Source organism: Primulina huaijiensis, chromosome 12 (assembly GCF_012295235.1).
Source record: "Primulina huaijiensis isolate GDHJ02 chromosome 12, ASM1229523v2, whole genome shotgun sequence".
In the NCBI taxonomy this organism is placed as follows: Eukaryota; Viridiplantae; Streptophyta; class Magnoliopsida; order Lamiales; family Gesneriaceae; genus Primulina; species Primulina huaijiensis.
Window position 1 is genome coordinate 16,300,459 of NC_133317.1, and position 17,914 is coordinate 16,318,372.

The following is a 17,914-nucleotide window of genomic DNA, read 5'->3' on the forward strand; positions in this document are numbered from 1 at the left end:
ATATTTGCATTATGGCCCTTATGTTTTCAAAATTTTTCATTTTAATCCTTGAAGATTTCTAAAATCACATTCATGGTCCTTAAGAATTCGGTAATTGCATTAAAGCCCCTTATCTTTTGGTTAATTACGTTTTGGTTCCCTAATTATCGAAAATTACATTTTAGACCTCAAATTTTAGAAAATTGCACATTGACCCCAAAAATTTTTGAAACCCCTACAATTCCCTTAGTTATGATTTCCTTTAAATTTTTGGCCCTCAACTTTTCATTTGGAATCAAATAAAACATGGCACAAAATTAATATCTTCTTCTATGGTTCCTAAAATCATAACTTAAATCCATCTAAGTAGATCATGCAACCCAATTTCCTCTAGGTTAAATCTTGTTCCTAATTCAATTCTAATAACCAATTTAACATTTCATGCAATAATAAGAAATATAAAAAAAATGTTAAATGACTAGGTACCCGTAATGAGTGTAGTGTCTGCCTCTTCCTCAGCTTCTTCTACATTCATAACATAAGCTCGTGCCGCAGTAGTTGCTTTCCTCTTTGGGCACTCGATAGCTTTGTGTCCAACCTCCTTGCAGTTGAAACATTTAAATGATCCACATTCACATTTGCCAAGATGTAGGCGATTGCACTCCTTGCATGGTTGCCTCTCAACAGGCTTTGGTGCTCCAGGATTTTGTGGCTTTGGTGGTGCTGGCTTCTTGACTGGACCTTGGGGCTTTTGAGGCCCTTGAGGTCTAGGAGGACCCGTATAAGGGTTTTTATTAGGCTGATTATTATTTTGGTCTTGCTGCCTCTTGCGCTGTATCTCAATATCGATGTCCTTCAAAGACTGTTCAGACTGGAAAGCATAAGTGACGGCAGTAGGATAATCTAAAGGTCGCATCATCATAACATTATTCTGGATGGTAGGTCGTAGCCCATCCATAAAGTGTCTAAGCTTCTCTTCGGCATCCCTGGCAATAGGGGGTACGAAATGACAACCCCTATCAAACTTCTTGACAAACTTAGCAACAGTCGAGTCTCCCTGACGAAGGCTCATAAACTATCTCTTCAGCCGTCCTCTAACATCAGCAGTAAAATACTTCGCATAGAATATCATTTTGAATTGAGCCCAAGTAAGTGTAGCAAGGTTAACACCGTGCTCAGCTCCTTCCCACCACAAAGAAGCATCCTCTCTAAACAGATAAGTAGTACACCTCAATCGGTCAGCATCACCCATATCAAGATAGCAAAAGTGTACCTCCAATGAACGAATCCACCCCTCTGCAGCAAAAGGATCGGAAGTGCCAGAAAATTCCTTCGGCCCTAGCCTTCGGAACTGCTAAAAAATATCACGCTGTGGCCTAGGTGGCTGCTGTAACTGCTGTTGTTGCATTTGCTGCAACTGTTGCTGCTGTAACTGCTGCTCGAAGAGACGAGCCATCCCCACTAATGCATGAGTAGCAGGATCCCCTGGTAGTGGTGGTGGTGCATTTCCTTGATGATTCACACTGTTCTCTGCTTGGTTTCCATTAACGGGGGCACGCCTAGGAGGCATTTTATCTGAACGTTTTCCAAATTCTAACGTAACCAACATGCGTTTAAATCTAAGTTCTCTAGTCATGTTACATATCCTATTCCATTTAGCAATTTAAGCATGCAATACATAAATACTTAAAAAGCCCGTAAACATGTAAATAAAAATAATATTCATGTAGTCATGCAGGTAGCATCATGCTGAATCATATAAAGCATGTAAGAATTTACAACTTTGAGGCTTGATGACTGATCTTTCCGGCGCTGATGGTGGCACAACCTTTAACAGGACCTTTGCTCTGATACCAACTGAAACGTCTGCCCTTTTTATTTCTTAAAAAGTGCTAGAAAAATTTTTTTATAAAGCACCCAATTTTCGGCCATGTACATTTACCACATGAAAATATTTTACCCTTTAAAGTAAACACCAACCATCTAGCATTTTAGAAAAATCAAGTGCAATAGTCATAAAATGAAATCGTCAACTGTTTTACCAAACCTAAAAGACAATAAATTTGAAAAGTATAGCCCATACTAAACCTCTCAAAATCTCTCAAAAGCATAACTAAATAGTCTTAAAATCCCTAGCATAAATCATAAATCGTAAATGCGGAAAAAGTAGAAGCGCTGGTCCTCGGGTTGTGTGCGTCTTCAGTCCAGTCAAATCATCCGTCAAGCCCTCCCTCAACCTCACCTGCATCCATCACACTTAGTGAGTCTAAAAAATCAACACACCATAATCTTTATAACAAATAATACGTATAAAACAATATGCAACAGTGAAAATACTTTTACGTAAAAATAACATTTCATGACATGCAAACATAGACTTTAACTTTCTTTTTTTCCTCAACGTGACATAACATAAAACATTTTTCATGATCATAAACATTTTTCCTTTTCCTTTTACCTTTCCCTTTTCCTTTTCCTTTGTTGAATTAGATCGTTAATTGTGACTTTTCACAAAACTCAAAAGTCGATGGATCCATCTACATGTAACCACAGTACTGGGCGGCGGGGACATCAGCGACACTCTCAACGCGCCGCGCAGGGCGGCGCACAGCGTGCGGACGCTCCGCACGTTGCATAGCTCTGCGCGCGCACGCTGCGCGACTCTGCGCAAGCAGCCTTGTTCTGGGCAGATCCGAAATTTTTTTTTCTCAAAAAAATAATTTTAATGGTGCTACAATTTTCTGAAAAATTTTCTGATATGGTTAGAAATAAATTATTCAATATCAAAACCATACGATTTAGAAAAACCTTGGCTCTGATACTAGTGTTAGATCCCGGTTTTCTACGTGCCCAAATGCAGCGAGTTTTAAAAAAAATTATTTTATTTTGACAATCAAAATATATTTGATTGGGCGTTCGTATGGTTTTCAAAATCAAAAACATTCATAGGGCGTTAGAATTTATACCTTTGGTGAACAAGTCACTTGGCTCCAACTATTCCAGGTTTAGCGGAGATAGCTTTTCATGAATCCCTACAAACTTTCTTCAAGGAACTCCGTCTTTATTCTTCTAATCGGGTACACGACTAGATGATTTTTTTCTTTTTCTAATTTGCACTAGAAAAATTCGAAGATGTTTTAATGTTAGAGAGAAAAATATGAGAGACGGCTCAATCCCTTTCTCAAAGTAAAGAGGCCGAAATTTTTAGGAGAAAAAGAGGAAGGAATTTTCGAAATTCTTGAAGTTGAAGGCTAGGGTTATGACTTGATTATTCTATTTATAATTAAGCCATGATCTTAATACACATATAATAATACATGGGCCTTTTAATTAACATTAATGGACTTGATTAATTAATTGAGCTAGTCCAACTAGTTTAATTAATTAATCAAAGTCCATTAAGAACTTTAATTATTTAGTATGTTGGACTTGTACTCGTACAAGCCCATTAAACATATTACCCATTTTATTTAAATTTAATATTTAATAAACCCAACTTTCGAGTTTAATAAATTAAATTCATTATAAATTCAACATTTGAATCTATTACATAAATTGTATATTCAACTCCGTGAATTTTATCACCTCCAAAATTTAATTATCAGAAATTCAACTCCTTGAACTTACTATAATAATATATAAATTCAACTACTTGAATTTATTTTCTCAAAATTTAATTATCATAAATTCAACTCCTTGAATTTACTATAATATATAGATTCAACTACTTGAATTTATTCTCTCAACGGGAACAAACGATCTAGTGCTTGTGTGACTTTCAATGGTTCAGGGATACAGCTAGCCGTGGGTTCACAACTATTTGTGATTCAGAATAATATTTATTCTTATTCGGGCTTACCCTAGTTAGTCCCATTCTTTTCATCAACACCTTGATCAAGAATGTCAGAACTCATTTCTTATTGCACCCATTGGATCATGGTAAGAGCGTCTAGTAGCATCGTCCCATGATCCCCTAGGTATCACTGATAGTGCCTGCAAGAACCAGTCATTATAATTAACGTACAATACAGCCCATTCATTTCATATATCCCGATCGAATCTGCAACCATTGGTTCATCGAGGGTTGCATATTAATTCGATAACTATGTGACACATATAATAGTGGCATCGCATGTACTATTGGAGAACTCCTTCTCCAACGTACATCTCATACTCTGGCCAGAGATTCTACGCACTATTATTACATCAAATCACATAAGATATCCACACCCGTAGATGAGCAGGGAATCTCCGACTACAATGCATTGGCTCCTATATGTGTCGCGACTGTACCCAACCTCGCCACCTGATGACTCTTCTGGAGCCGGTAAACAAGTCAAAGCACAGCCCTAGCATATAGAGCCTCATTGTTGTCCCAGGTCGTAAGGACTAATGGTGTACAATCATAACCACGGACTTATCCTCTCGATGAATGATAACCACTTGGAAAGTCCGAGGGAGGGTTGTTCGGTATAATCATCATATGACTACCCATCTGCACGTTTGGACATCTCTATGCCCTTACTAAGAAACACAGTACACAACATCACATATACTAGTCTCGAGCTCAAGCGACTTTTATCCATGTTTTAGGCGGCTGAATCGACTAGGAACGAATTTAGATCATACAGTGTTTACAAACGAGTTTCAACATCGAATTACGATTCATTTGTATTAAAGTATAATCAAGGTCTTTATCTATGTTTGATAACATGGATATACAGATAAAGAAATAACAAACCATGAAATAATGAATTATATTAAAATAAAGATTGTTAATTACAACTGAGTCAATAAAATCCCTAGCCAACAATTGGTTTGCAGGGCATCTACTCTAACACTGCACACACATTTAAAATCTGATACACACAATCTCTATGTTTTTTGTATATTTATGTTAAACAAATTAAAGACTTCCAAGATGGATTTATTTCCTCGTGCAACGCAGAAGTTCGGGTTTTCCATTATTGAATCTCTTTTTTGTCCTTCTTTCCATTAGCTCTCTATTGGGTACAGGTGATCCCATAATTTCTTCTCGCCTTTGCATTAAATGGATTTTATGTTGGTACAACGTTCTATGTGTTCTTCCGTCCTCTTCTTCGTCTTACTTCCTATTTTCTTCCTTCTCCAGTGAATTAGTAATTTTTCCCAACTTGGTCTGCCTCTGTCGTTCTACTTTGCTCCTTTCTTTGAAGTATTTTGCTATTTTTCCTTCTTTGATTGTTTGTTTATCCGGCTTTTGTTTTTCTTGATTCACTGCTGGAGTATCTGCAATTAAACCTGGGAATTAGCAATTGAATACTGAGAAATTAAAGTAAAGACTGTTGAAAAGATAAGATGAGATGTGAATGAAAGTGGAAAAGTCGAAAAGAATCTCAACAACACTGAATTTCAGTTGTTTATTTATGATTATAGTGCTTCTATCAAACAACATGGATTCTTGATTTATTTTACACTGATTAATAGAGGGGCATACTATCTTTACAATTGGTTTGATGGACATTTTTCTGGTTGCATTCTTTATACATATAGACGACTTCTTTATAAAATAAAATAAAAAAACTTAATTATAATTACCAAATGAAGTATTAATATGTTTTCGAAAGAAATTTAAAATTAATGGATCGTGTTTATCTATATTCTCGTGAGCAATAACCTAGAGGCCACAAGTTAAAATGACATCTTCTTTCTTCTTCTCACCACAAATAAATAATAGTAATAATAATCCATCTTATTATATTATTTTCTTTTTGAGTTGACGATTTTATTAAAATGGATTAATTGCTTCGTCACCAAGATTGTGACCTTATTGGCAATTCCAATAATGATCATGCGATAGTAGTTCGTTTGATGCATGATATATATAGTACAGAGAAAGAAGAATGTAAAAGGTTTGATGCAAAGATACAAGAAAGAGCCTCGGTAGTTTGTCGATCGGATTCGCCAATCGAGCACAAGTTTTTCTTACCTTGCTCTTTTGTTTTTTTTTTGTTTTTGAAGGAACCTTGCTCTTTTGTTTGTTGTCATGTTATGCAGCTCTTTCCTTGTTCTATTCTTTTGTATAATGAAATCATGAATTTTTCCCTATCTTTGCTCTTTTGTATTAGAAAGATTTTATTGGAACACAGAGTATTAAAAAAAAAAGGTTCAGTCTGAGAAAATGAATCTCGTTGTTGAAATGTGTTTCCATTTTCTTAACGTAAAATAAAACATAGTTTACATCTATTTTGGGGAAAATTGTGCACACTATCCCAGTAATATCTGAGCTTGCTCAAATCTCCCTATGAAAAAATTATTAGCTAGAACATCTCGAGTATGTTTTGTACACCATTCAGTACTGAATGTTGTGAATTGTCATTATTTTTTACGAGTGATTGTTTCTGAAATTCCCTCGAATTCAAGATATAAACATAGAAGACCTCTTTCTGTTTCACTTAACAGCTTCCCCATTCTTAATTTATAGAAACCCAAACCGAAAATTATGAATCCAAATGGATTTTCGGGCAGTTGAAAGAAAAAATAAACATTCATTTGTTGCCCTCGAGCCGCTTTGAACATATCAAACAAATCATCAAGGCAAAACCTATCAAGATCAATATCTAGAATCACAAATTTTTCATCACCTCTATTCAAGTTAATTACATTGTTCATCAAATCTCCCACCATGACACAACTCAATCATAATCGTAGAATCTATGATTTCCCTATACGGTAACCGAAAAATATTATTTACAAAGGAATTTTCATTCTGAATTAAATCGAAACATGAATTTAAAAAAACAATAACTTGCTGAGACATACCACATTCAGGTCGCAAAGAGCATTCACCAACCCCCGATGCTACGATAGATGTGAGGTTCAAGAATTTCAGGGCAAAAGGTTCTTTGGATCTATGAAATGAAGAAAAAAATGAAGTGTTTTGTAAGGTACAAAAATAAGATGACGTAATCCAACTGCATGCAAATCAAATGAAAATGAAAAATGATTATTTAAACGGTTTAATAGCATGAATTAATTATGATACACATGATTACATGTTTAAAAATAGGTTTATTGTTAAAATGCATAAAACTGTATTTTTAAATATTATTCGAGATGCGATCGAGGAACGGAGATCGATGGCTGAAAAAAAAATATTTTTATTAAATAAGTGTTTTTAATTATTTAGAATAAGATTTATGCTAGATGATATTTTTGAAAAACGATGTGTTTTCAGGTGACTTTATACGCCGAGATGTATTTTCAACCAGTGTTCGATTTTCGACTAAAATATGAATTTTTCGAGAACTCGACTGATATTTTCACGGACTTTCCTAAACGAAATATTTTAAATATTCACTAATGGGTCTAATGGGCCTAATATACCAAGTTAATGGGCCTAAGCCTATACCATATGTTCTAATTGATATTTAAAAGCCAAAAATCCTCCCTTAACCAACACAGCTCATTCCCCTACACACCTAAACCACTAAAACTCTTCCCCACCAGCAACAACACACATACATGCACGTAATTGCTCAAGGGAACGCCACGGTTTTCAAAGGAAATCGAAGTAGAGTTCCGTTCGTCGACGTTCTTCGCATCTCAACTTGTTTTTCGTGCGTAAATTACGCAAAGGCACGCCTTAACTTTCTTTTTCTCATCTATCACACCATATTATTGAATTGAATTATGTTTGCATGAAAAATATGTTTGTCTTGCATTTATTTAGTTTTTATACTTTGACATGACAAGAACTTATGATTTCTTGATCCAAAACCTATGATATTATTGCATGAAGGGGTTGCCATGGTAGGAAACTTAGGAGGGACGTTTTTATAATATGATAAGGGTCCGTAGGTGCCAAACCAACGGCTGCACACGCATAGGGAAGGGCTAGAACGAAAACTGCACATGTTGGGCACTAGGGTTTTGGGTAGGATGAAGCGATGCGTACGGCTCGATCAAGGCTCGATCTAGACATGGTGAGATGTGATGAGGAGTCCTAGCAGCGCAGTGGCTAGGGAAGAGTCCATGCAAGATAGGACTCTTCCCATGCCGGTCAAGAGTAGCAGCTGTGCGGGGGATGTCACGGCTTGGCCAGGGGGTCCAGGCTAGGTCTGAGGGTGGTCCAGTGAGGGTCATGAGGGCTCGGGAGAGGAGTCCTCATCGGGATTGGAGTCTTGTTTGCATGTGATAGCTGCGGCTCGTGCTGGTTCTTGCAGGGTGGGCTAGGGGATGGTTCAAGGGTCAGAGCTGGTCAGTAGGGCCATATGTGGGCGGGTCAGAGTTTGGCTCGAGGTGGCTCGGGCATGGCTCGAAGAAATCACGAGATGGTTCGAGGGTAGCTAACTAGGGTTCGGTTTTTTGAATTATATGGTTAATGGGTCGAACCATGGTCCAAGGCGGTCAATTCATGGGTCACGAGAGTAATTTAGGTATAAAAAGTCTATGTTTAAAATTTGAGATTAAAATATTAAAATTTAAATTAATTCGGGAATTAAACGCTCTACAATTAATAAATATGAAATTAAATCGAAAGCCTCGAATTTAAGTTAAATAAAAATATTAGAAATTTAAATTAAGATTAAATAATTATTTGGGTTGGTCTAGAGTCAATGAAAGTAAGAAAAGGTCAAAATCGAGAAATTTTATGTCCAAGGATAAAACGGTCATTTTACACGTGAAAAATAGTAGACGTCCTGGCAGTGCCCTGAATATTATAAAATATGTTAATATGGTTATTTTAAATGTATATGAACTTTTATGATGAAACGTTAAAGTTAAAAGATATGTAGCATGTTTGGTTTAAAAGAAAAATGATTTATATGTACATGAATTTTTATAAGTAATGCAAATATGAAAAGTTGAAGGAGTTGAATTGATTGTGACTAATACGATGATTATGATGATACGATTATATGTAAGGCCAAGGCTCAGTTGACGGGTGAGAGTGTCGCTGATGTCCCCGCCGCCCAGTACTGTGGTAATACGTAGATGGATCCATATATCTTCAGCTGATAAGAAAGTCACAATTAACGATCCGAATTCAATAAAAAGAAAAAATGTATATGTATATGATGAAAAAGGAAAGGTATATGATGAAAGGAAAAAAGTTAATTTAATGTATGTTAATGAAAAGTTATTTTAAGTAGAAATATTTTCACTGTTGCATGTCATTGTTTATGTATTATTTGTTATCATTGAAACGACCCTAACTTCTAATTCATTTTAATTTACACTAGTTTTTTTTTTTTTTGTAAAGTCATGCATAATTATTTCATCATAAATAAACTAACATAAATAATCAAATAAACAGAACATCATGTCATCTATAATCATTCATGCGGAATAAGTAAAATAAGCATTAAAATTCTAAAATTTAGCTCAATAATTCTACCACCCTAATATTCTATAAATAAAAGCAATAATCTATAAAATCATCAAAAGTCTTTAACACATGCGGAATTTCTAGGTCATCGGGAATGCACTGCGCCCTCCGGATAACTCGATAGTCCGCACCTCAAGACTCAACATCATCCTTACCTGCAACCATTCAAACCTGATGAGTCTAATGACTCATCATGCTCAAACCTCATATAGCAAGTACATAACTATACAATCACATGCATAAAAATTACTTTTACTGAAAATAGATTTATCCATTGAATCATGAAACCTTCAAAATATGCAACTTTTGAAATCATGCTTGAATATGAACCTTTTCCTTTTAAAATTATCTTTTTTATGTGAAGTCCGCTCCTTGAAAGTGACATCTTTTATTCGATTGATCAATCTATAAACCATAGTACTAGGCCGTCGGGTTCAACGTCCACGTTTTTTACGATCCCACTGACTATCATAAACATAAATTCACCGTTCACGTTTTCAACAGATCCGTTATCATTGAGATTCTCGCCCACGTTTTCGACGTTTCACTACCTTTCGTCATTGCAAGTTCACCGTTCACGTTTTCAACGAATCCCTTACTACCTTTTCGTCACGATCAATTCCTATTACTCAAAAATATTTTCCTTTACCTTTTAATTTCATAAAACACACATGACTTTCCATATTCTTTAATATTCCCAAAAATGGATCATATCATTCGTATACATCGAAATTGCTAACAATAGCACATACATGCATATACTTTAAAACTTCTAAAAATAACATTTAACATGATTTGGAATTGTTTTAGGAAGTTGCAAACCACCCTCGACTTTCCTCGAACCGACCGCACACATTTCAACGCTATACGTATCTGGACGGCCCTAGACTTTGAATCAAGGAGACAAATCGATTTTAAAACTTTAAAAATACCCAAAAATATCCAGTATCTTGCTGGAAATTTAATCTTAGGTCCTACATTTAAAAAACGACTCAATTCGATTACCGGATGGATCGTTTACCATCTTTTTCGCGTTTTCGGTAAAACAAATGACCAAACTACCCTCCCGACTCGAACCAACCCAAGACCAGACCTTTATTAACATCCTAAGACTCAATATAAGTTGCTGGAAGTCCCCAAACCCAAGTCAAAACCGAAATAAGGATTTAAAATTTAACATAGGCTCACTTCGCCTCTTTTTTGACACGTTCAGGCAAATTACAACCCCGAACGGACCACGACTCAAAATGAACTCGAACCAAGCCCTAGACCCCTTCCTTAGACACTAAATAAGACCATGAACAGGCCCTTTCCAACAGGCCCTTTCTAAAACCAGCCCGTCCAAGTCTTAGCCAAACCCATCCTAGACCTTTCTAGGACCCTTACAGTTCCCTCAATACCATGGCTAGGGTCCCATGCAGCCACCATGGCCAATATAACCCCAAGCCGCACCCTCCCTTGCCCTCACGGCCTGCATGCGTTTGCGTGCAGGGCTGGACAGCCCTATGCGGCTGTTTGGTTCCTCTTTTTTCCCTTCAATCCTCTTCCTAAACATCTAGACCAGCCCTCGTTTACCTGGGTTTGCATTCTTCCCTCAACACTTTTCAATAAACATCAACAATCTTTTATGGAAACATGAGATACACATGCATGAGATTAAAAAAAATCACTTTTATAAATTTTTCACACACATCAGCATATATGAAATAATATGGATTGAATGGTGCTTTAAAAAGGGTTTGAAAACATTCATTGATCCTTATTTCTTACTAGATATGAGAGAAGGCACGACGAGAGACGAACGGGGAGCGAATTTTTCCTTCCTTCCTTGCTTCCTCTAGGTTTAGGCCTCCTAGGACTCTAGTGTGTGTGAGTGTGTGCTGATGGATGGGGGAGACGTGAATGAGGAGTTTGTGGTAGGGTAGGATTTTTTTAAATAAGTTAATAGTGAGCTTAATTTAATTTACATGATGGGCCCTAATTATTTATTTAAATCTTTCCTACTCTAGGCCCAATTAAGTAATTAATTAAATACTTAATCAATCTTTACTAAGAGTCCCAACAATATTTAAAATATTTGGTGCTACTCGTTTCTAATATCGCACGGCCGAAACTACTAATTTTCTTTGTAAAAATTCGTTACTGATTAAATTCATCCCTTACTATAAATTTATTTCCGTTTTCCTAATTTAGACTTTCTAAATATAGATATTTTTATTTATAACTTTCTAAAAATAGAAACTTTATCAAAATCGTCCTGATTCTCTCACCTTTGTCGTACATCGCGTATTCGACCGCATACAATTTACATTCATAATATTCGATTAAATTATCATTTAACCATGAAAATACTTAAGCATGCTTCTAGACTATAAATTCAAATAAATTTTCATGCATGCATGTGGTTAGTGTGATCGGGTTTTCGGGTGTTACAATCATGGTTAAGGTTTGCTGAGTCAATAGACTCACTAGGTGCGATCGATGCAACTGAGCATGATATTGATCTTGTTGAGGGAATTGATGGTTGATTTTGCTGGACTGAAGGTACACACAACCCGAGGACCAGTGCTAGTTTTCCGCAATTTAAGTTGAAGTTATGATTTAATTAGTCGTTAAGATTTTTACGACTTCTATGATTGTTTTCGAGAGGTTTGGAGAGGATGTTAGAATTAGTTTTATTTGAAATATTGCTAAGTTTTGGTTTGGTAAATGATTGACAATTTTATGTTTTGAATTCTTTCATTGTAATTTTCCAATATAGTTGGTCGTTTTATTTTTAAAATAGTACAAAGTTATTTTAAAATACATGTCTTGATGTATGTGTATAATCGGCCGATGCTTTTTTTAAAAAAATCTAGTACTTTTTAAGAAAAACAAGTAGTGAACATTACATGTTTAATTTAAGGGATGGCAAGTTTGGCAAAAAAAAAAATTTGTTTGACTAAAAGAAAAGATAGGATGCGTAAGCTCAAAATTTAAAAACATGGAAATTCTTGCTAATAACTTTTTCATAAGGGGATTTGCGTAAACTCAGGATATTAAGGGGTTACTCTGCACAATTTTTCCATGTTTTGAATCTTGAGCATGAAGCGGAGATTATAAAAGAGAAAGATTAAAAAATATTATATTTATCATGTTCAAAAATTGCATTTATGGTTCGAACTTTGAAAATGTAATGGATTTTATTTTCAAACCAAGGAATAAACAATTCAATTAGATATGTTGGTTTAGATAAAGTGTACAAGTTAAGATTTATAAACGACAATGAAAATCATAGATACTATACATTCAAAACTGATAACAAATAGAAACAACAATGATGAAAACAATTTTTTTTATTGACTACCAAAGAGCTATACAGGCTTTCATTCAATTTAATCACATAAAAAAAAATGATGTGTTGTAAATGGTGATGAAAACTATGAAAAAATCGAGTAATTTTTTTAAACAAAAAGCAATAAATAAGAAAAAAACCATAAGCGTGAACAAGTCAGATAGAAAAAAAAAATCATAGACAAAAAAATAAGTTCAAGTAACAAATAAAAGAATCAATCTCAAATCCGATGATGGCAGAAAAAATCTGAAAATCAAATATGTCGAATAGCTAAATTTAATCAAAGAAGGAAACAAAAAAAATAAATAGATGAAAGGAAACCACTGCTGGTGAAAAACAAACAAGAAAAATGTTAAACAAATCATGGTTATTTGAAATGAAAGATAAACTATGAAAAAATATTTATTATTAAATAAAAAGTGAAATATTCTTTTGAAAAACGATAATTCGTTGTGCACTCACGTTTGTCATCAACGTGCAACACATGTGTTTTATACTAGTATTGGTAAATATGACTATTAATCTCATTCTATAAGTAAATTACACATATATTTAATATAATTGCAAGGATGAAAACGGGACACATTTGGTTAAACTCGATAACAGTCCCACCTTACTTTTGGACTTGCCCTTTCTTGTCACAAAAACAGACAGGTTAGACGCTAAAAATTGTATCATTTATAAATTTTAGTCATTACATTATTAAAATTTTTAAAAAATTAACAAATCATTTTTACAACTTTATATTAATAATATTTTAAAAATAATTATCACATATTAAAATATATTAAATTATAAATAATTCACAACACAAAAATCATAATTATATATTTTTATATTAAACTTATGAGTAGGTTTCTTGTGAGACGATCTCACGAATCTTTATCTGTTAGACGGGTCCCTACTGATATTCAAAATAAAAAATAATATTCTTAGCATAAAAAAAAATATTTTTTCATGGATGACCCAAATAAGAGATTCGTCTCACAAAATACTACCTGTGATACCGTCTCAGACAAGTTTTTGCCTAAACTTATTATAATAGAATAAAATTATTTTAATCCTAGAATATTATAACTAAAATTATGTATTAAGATATTCACAATTAAATATAATAAAAATATAAATATATTCTTAATAATACCTAAAGCGGGTTCATTAAATCTCAAGATCCATCTCGTATCCGTTTGGCCGAATCTAACCCGTTCAGAACGAGAACGGATTTGTATTCGATCATTGTCATCCTTGCTAAATTATTTATAAAAAAATAATAAAATTTGCAATATCTAAACAAATCATAATAACACTAATTATTCATTAAAAAAACTGCACAAACACGCAAAACATGCACAAGATTACCATCATATATCATTTTAAAAAAATTCTTTTTTCTTAAGTAGTCATACATAAACACACGCATACATTTGGAGACAATCATCAATCATTCTTATGTGTTGTCGTTTACCTTTCTCACATATCAACACCAATGCCTCCACCAAAAGTGTCAATTTTGATCCTCGTATCAAATATTCAAATCTATATTCCAACAATCATGTTTCAATCACTTTAGATCGACCACGAGATATTGAAAGGAAAAGATTCAAATATTAATTCGGTCCTATCTCGAAATCGAATATCAAGAGGGAAGGTACTGTAATGAGATCATATTTGGTTTCTGCAGCAGCTTCATTTGTGAAAATATTATGGATCGGAATTTCGTCTCACAAAATTAACATACGAGACGGTTTCATAAGAGTTTTTGTGAAAACAATATCCCAAAACTTTCAAAGGTCTACTTGAACTTGACATTCTAATGCTTCAATGATAACATAAAAACAATGGAATAGACTTCTCCATAAAGTATTTTTAACTTGACATTCCAATGCTTCAATGATAACTTAAAAACCATGGAATAGACTTCTCCATAAAGTATTTTAACTAAAGAAACGTTAAAACGTTATCACAACACAAACTCAAAACTAAGTTGAATATCATATTCGACATTTACTATGAACACACAAAGTAATCAAAAAACAAGCCAGTAAACATGGGTTTTGTCAGACAAATGAGGGACAACGGTAAAATCCAAAAGAACAACCCCCGACATAACCTTCTTAGACATGGTGAAACCACGAATTCAATTAAGCAAACTTCTTGTCTTTCAGCGGACCTTTTGGGATTTTACTCAAAACCTGAGCATTGAACACAGCATATTGTTTCTTCAGTTCTGCCTCAGCTTTTTCAGCAAATGTGTCGATCTGATTAGCGTATTTTTCGTAGAACAACGGCACAGTATGCAACAGGACGAATACTGTTTTCCAGGGGTAAAAAGTCGACCACGGGAAAAATCCAGTAAGAAAATGTGTGTTATAATAATGCTTATAATTCCAGAACAAGCATCAATAACAGAGAGAGAAGACTGCAAAATACTCACATATGTAAAACAAGGTCAGGAAGTTGAAGCAGCTTCCCATAACTGAAAGAACCCAGAGGCCAGCAATCACCTACAAATTCAAGATGTAATATTTTAATTATCATCGATTGTGGTTATTTAACCGTACATATTTCAGTAAATATAAGATTGTTTCACACATTACACCAACAGTTAACTAGGACCTAACTAACCGAAGTATCAAGAAACTGAAGCAACAAAATAGTTCAATTTTTAGGTCTCAGATGTGTCATCCTCGCTCACTGCATCAATAAATAAAACCAACAGATCAAGTTTTAGTGACTTACTGTTAGGAATTTCTTTAGATCTTTCCCAGAAGCAATATCGCGAAGGATAGCAACACTTGTGTTAAATTCAAGCCTAAGGACAGAAGCTACCCCAAGGACAATATCCTCTGGAAGAATGACTTCGGGGATCTTAGGGGGCGACCTAAGATACAAGGACCAAAAGTAAGAGAAATGTAAAAGATACCCGCCAAGAGAAAATTTCATGGTCAATCAGGCAACATACTTGTTTATAAAGGTGGACGCATTTGCCCACAGGAAGAGAAGAGTCAGACCAAGAATCAGGATATGGCACACTAGTGTGAGCAAGTGATACTCAAGCAATTCAAAAAGTACCCAAATTGTGGTGGCAACACCGAGCACACCAGCAGAAACTTTCTTATCCCTCCATAGGAAAATGTCGGCGGCTGCAAGAAACTATTCTTGTTAAATTTATCATAAACACATAGAAGCCAGAAATAGTGTGACTCAGACCCCGCAAGAGTATCACGAGAAAAGGAAAATGCTCCATCCCAACTACAGCTTAGCCACATCATATTCCATATGGTTACTTGAACATAAGAAAGAAAAATAAAATAATTCATAGTGACTTTTATTCTACAAACCAATATTTTCAAATTAAGAGTCGGACACAAACTTAAAAGAATATAGGACCAAACCTGATATCTCAAAAGTTTTATATGGAGATTAACAGCATGCTAAATTCCTATATCATAAATTCGGGTGGATATCAGAAAAGGGAAATTCTCAGAAGTTCGTTAAACATTGGAGGCTCAAATACAAAAAATGCCAATCAATCAAACAATGGTTTCTGCAAGTTAACTTGAAAAACCCTAAGGCAGATAGAAACATTAGCAAATAATATTGGACATTTGTGCAAAGAAATTATTATATGAATGAGAAATAGAGATTGGATCTGGTGCATTATCACTTGCAATACATTTATTCATGTCAATAAATGAAATAAATATCATCATTTCAACCGAAAAATTCAAGAAATATACAACTTCATGAATTTCAAGAAATAAAGACCGAGAGGCCATCAGAGCCACCATTTCTAATTTTATGACGCATTCATCCACGAGATGGAAGCCGTCGTTTTGTTGTTTCTGTGAAACTTATTGTCATCAAATCTGACCACCAATGGATTAAAAGAAGTAAATCTCTAAATGGCTTATCATTAACACCATACAAACATTTTATAAATAAGCAAATAATATCAACCCTAAAATGTTATTTAGCATATCCACCTATGGCCTGCATTTCGTAAAAAAGAACAGTAATGTCATCGCACAGATCGAAAAAAAACAGAAAACGAAATACGTACGTTTTCCGCCACCGAGAACCTTGTGTACGGGCTTTTCGCGACCAAATAAGCGGTATATCTTGGCCTTCACGGCGTCGGCTGTGGATTTGACGTGCGCATCGTCGTCGGAATCCGATGACGACGAATCACTGCCATGAAATTTCTCCGTGATCTTATCGATCAGAGATTCAGCGGCTTGTTCGTGTTTCTCGTGTTCGCCGGCGTGATCGGCCATCGATTTCAATCTCCGATCTCTGGCCGCCGAACTGTTTTTGAATTCTTCTCCCTAAGCGCTTTTTGCTTGAATATATGAAAGTGAATTGAGGGGAGGCAGTTTAAAAGGCGAAGGAGGCCCCAATGTTAACAAAACCTAAGGTTTGGAAAATCCTAGCCGAGTGGTTCGGCCTAACGAAATTTAAGAAAATCAGATTCCAAATTGGCTTTTTAGGTTTTGTTGTATCGTAGGCTCGGATATCGATATTGCACATAAATCGTAAAACTTTTTTTTAAAAAAATATCTTCATCAAATATATTTGAAATATACTTGAGGATGTCGTTTTTCTTAAAAAAAGAGTCGACCGAAGTTAAAAAAAATATCTCATAATCGTACATAGGTTCTGATTTTTTTTAAATTTAGAATTTAGGATAGTATGATATAAATGTTATACACGTATGTATATGAATATGAATAATGAAAAATATTATAGAAACATAAATAAATAAAATTAGTGTACTCACCACACGTAATAGATATGTTATATATCAATTTTATTTATATATATTATTATTATAACTGTAATATTTTTAAAAAAATCATTTCAGTCAAAATATTAATAATTACAACAATTTGGATCAAAAGAATTGTCTGAAAATTCAAGAATTCGGATGATGAGATGGTTTATAAAACACCATGAATAAGTGATGAAAATTATCGAATATAAGTTTGACAGGAGTTTAAAAGAAAATGAGGATAATGGTATAGATATAAATAATGGGAAAAAAAGGACATAGAAGTAAATTTTCTAAGGCCTGAGAAAAAATACTGAACATTCTGGTATACCTCATTTATCGTACTATAAAATACCACACATACCAAATTTATCTCAAGTATGGTATGATGTCGTCCGAACTTTTCGGTATCAATATCGATATGATATTCAATTTATGTTATACAAAAACTTCACTATTG

The 17,914-nt window shown here is 34.4% G+C and overlaps 1 protein-coding gene across 1 annotated transcript; it reads right to left on the minus strand.

Moving 5' to 3' along the window:
- Window positions 1-14,508: 14,508 nt before the first annotated feature.
- Window positions 14,509-17,044, minus strand: LOC140989178 (reticulon-like protein B5). The gene is made up of 5 exons (XM_073458304.1): window positions 16,747-17,044; window positions 15,646-15,826; window positions 15,423-15,564; window positions 15,118-15,187; window positions 14,509-14,994 (listed from the first exon to the last, which is right to left on the minus strand). The coding sequence occupies exons 1-5, from the start codon at window positions 16,958-16,960 to the stop codon at window positions 14,825-14,827; spliced, it is 777 nt and encodes a 258-aa protein (XP_073314405.1). The 5' UTR covers window positions 16,961-17,044; the 3' UTR covers window positions 14,509-14,824.
- Window positions 17,045-17,914: the final 870 nt, after the last annotated feature.

Coding starts and splice junctions, on each gene's coding strand:
- LOC140989178 (XM_073458304.1), bottom strand. CDS start 16,960: ATGGCCGATCACGCCGGCGAACACGAGAAACACGAACAAGCCGCTGAA. Junction 15,827..16,746: donor GGTTCTCGGTGGCGGAAAAC/GTACGTATTTCG, acceptor AGTTTCTTGCAG/CCGCCGACATTTTCCTATGG. Junction 15,188..15,422: donor ATCTAAAGAAATTCCTAACA/GTAAGTCACTAA, acceptor TTGAATTTGTAG/GTGATTGCTGGCCTCTGGGT.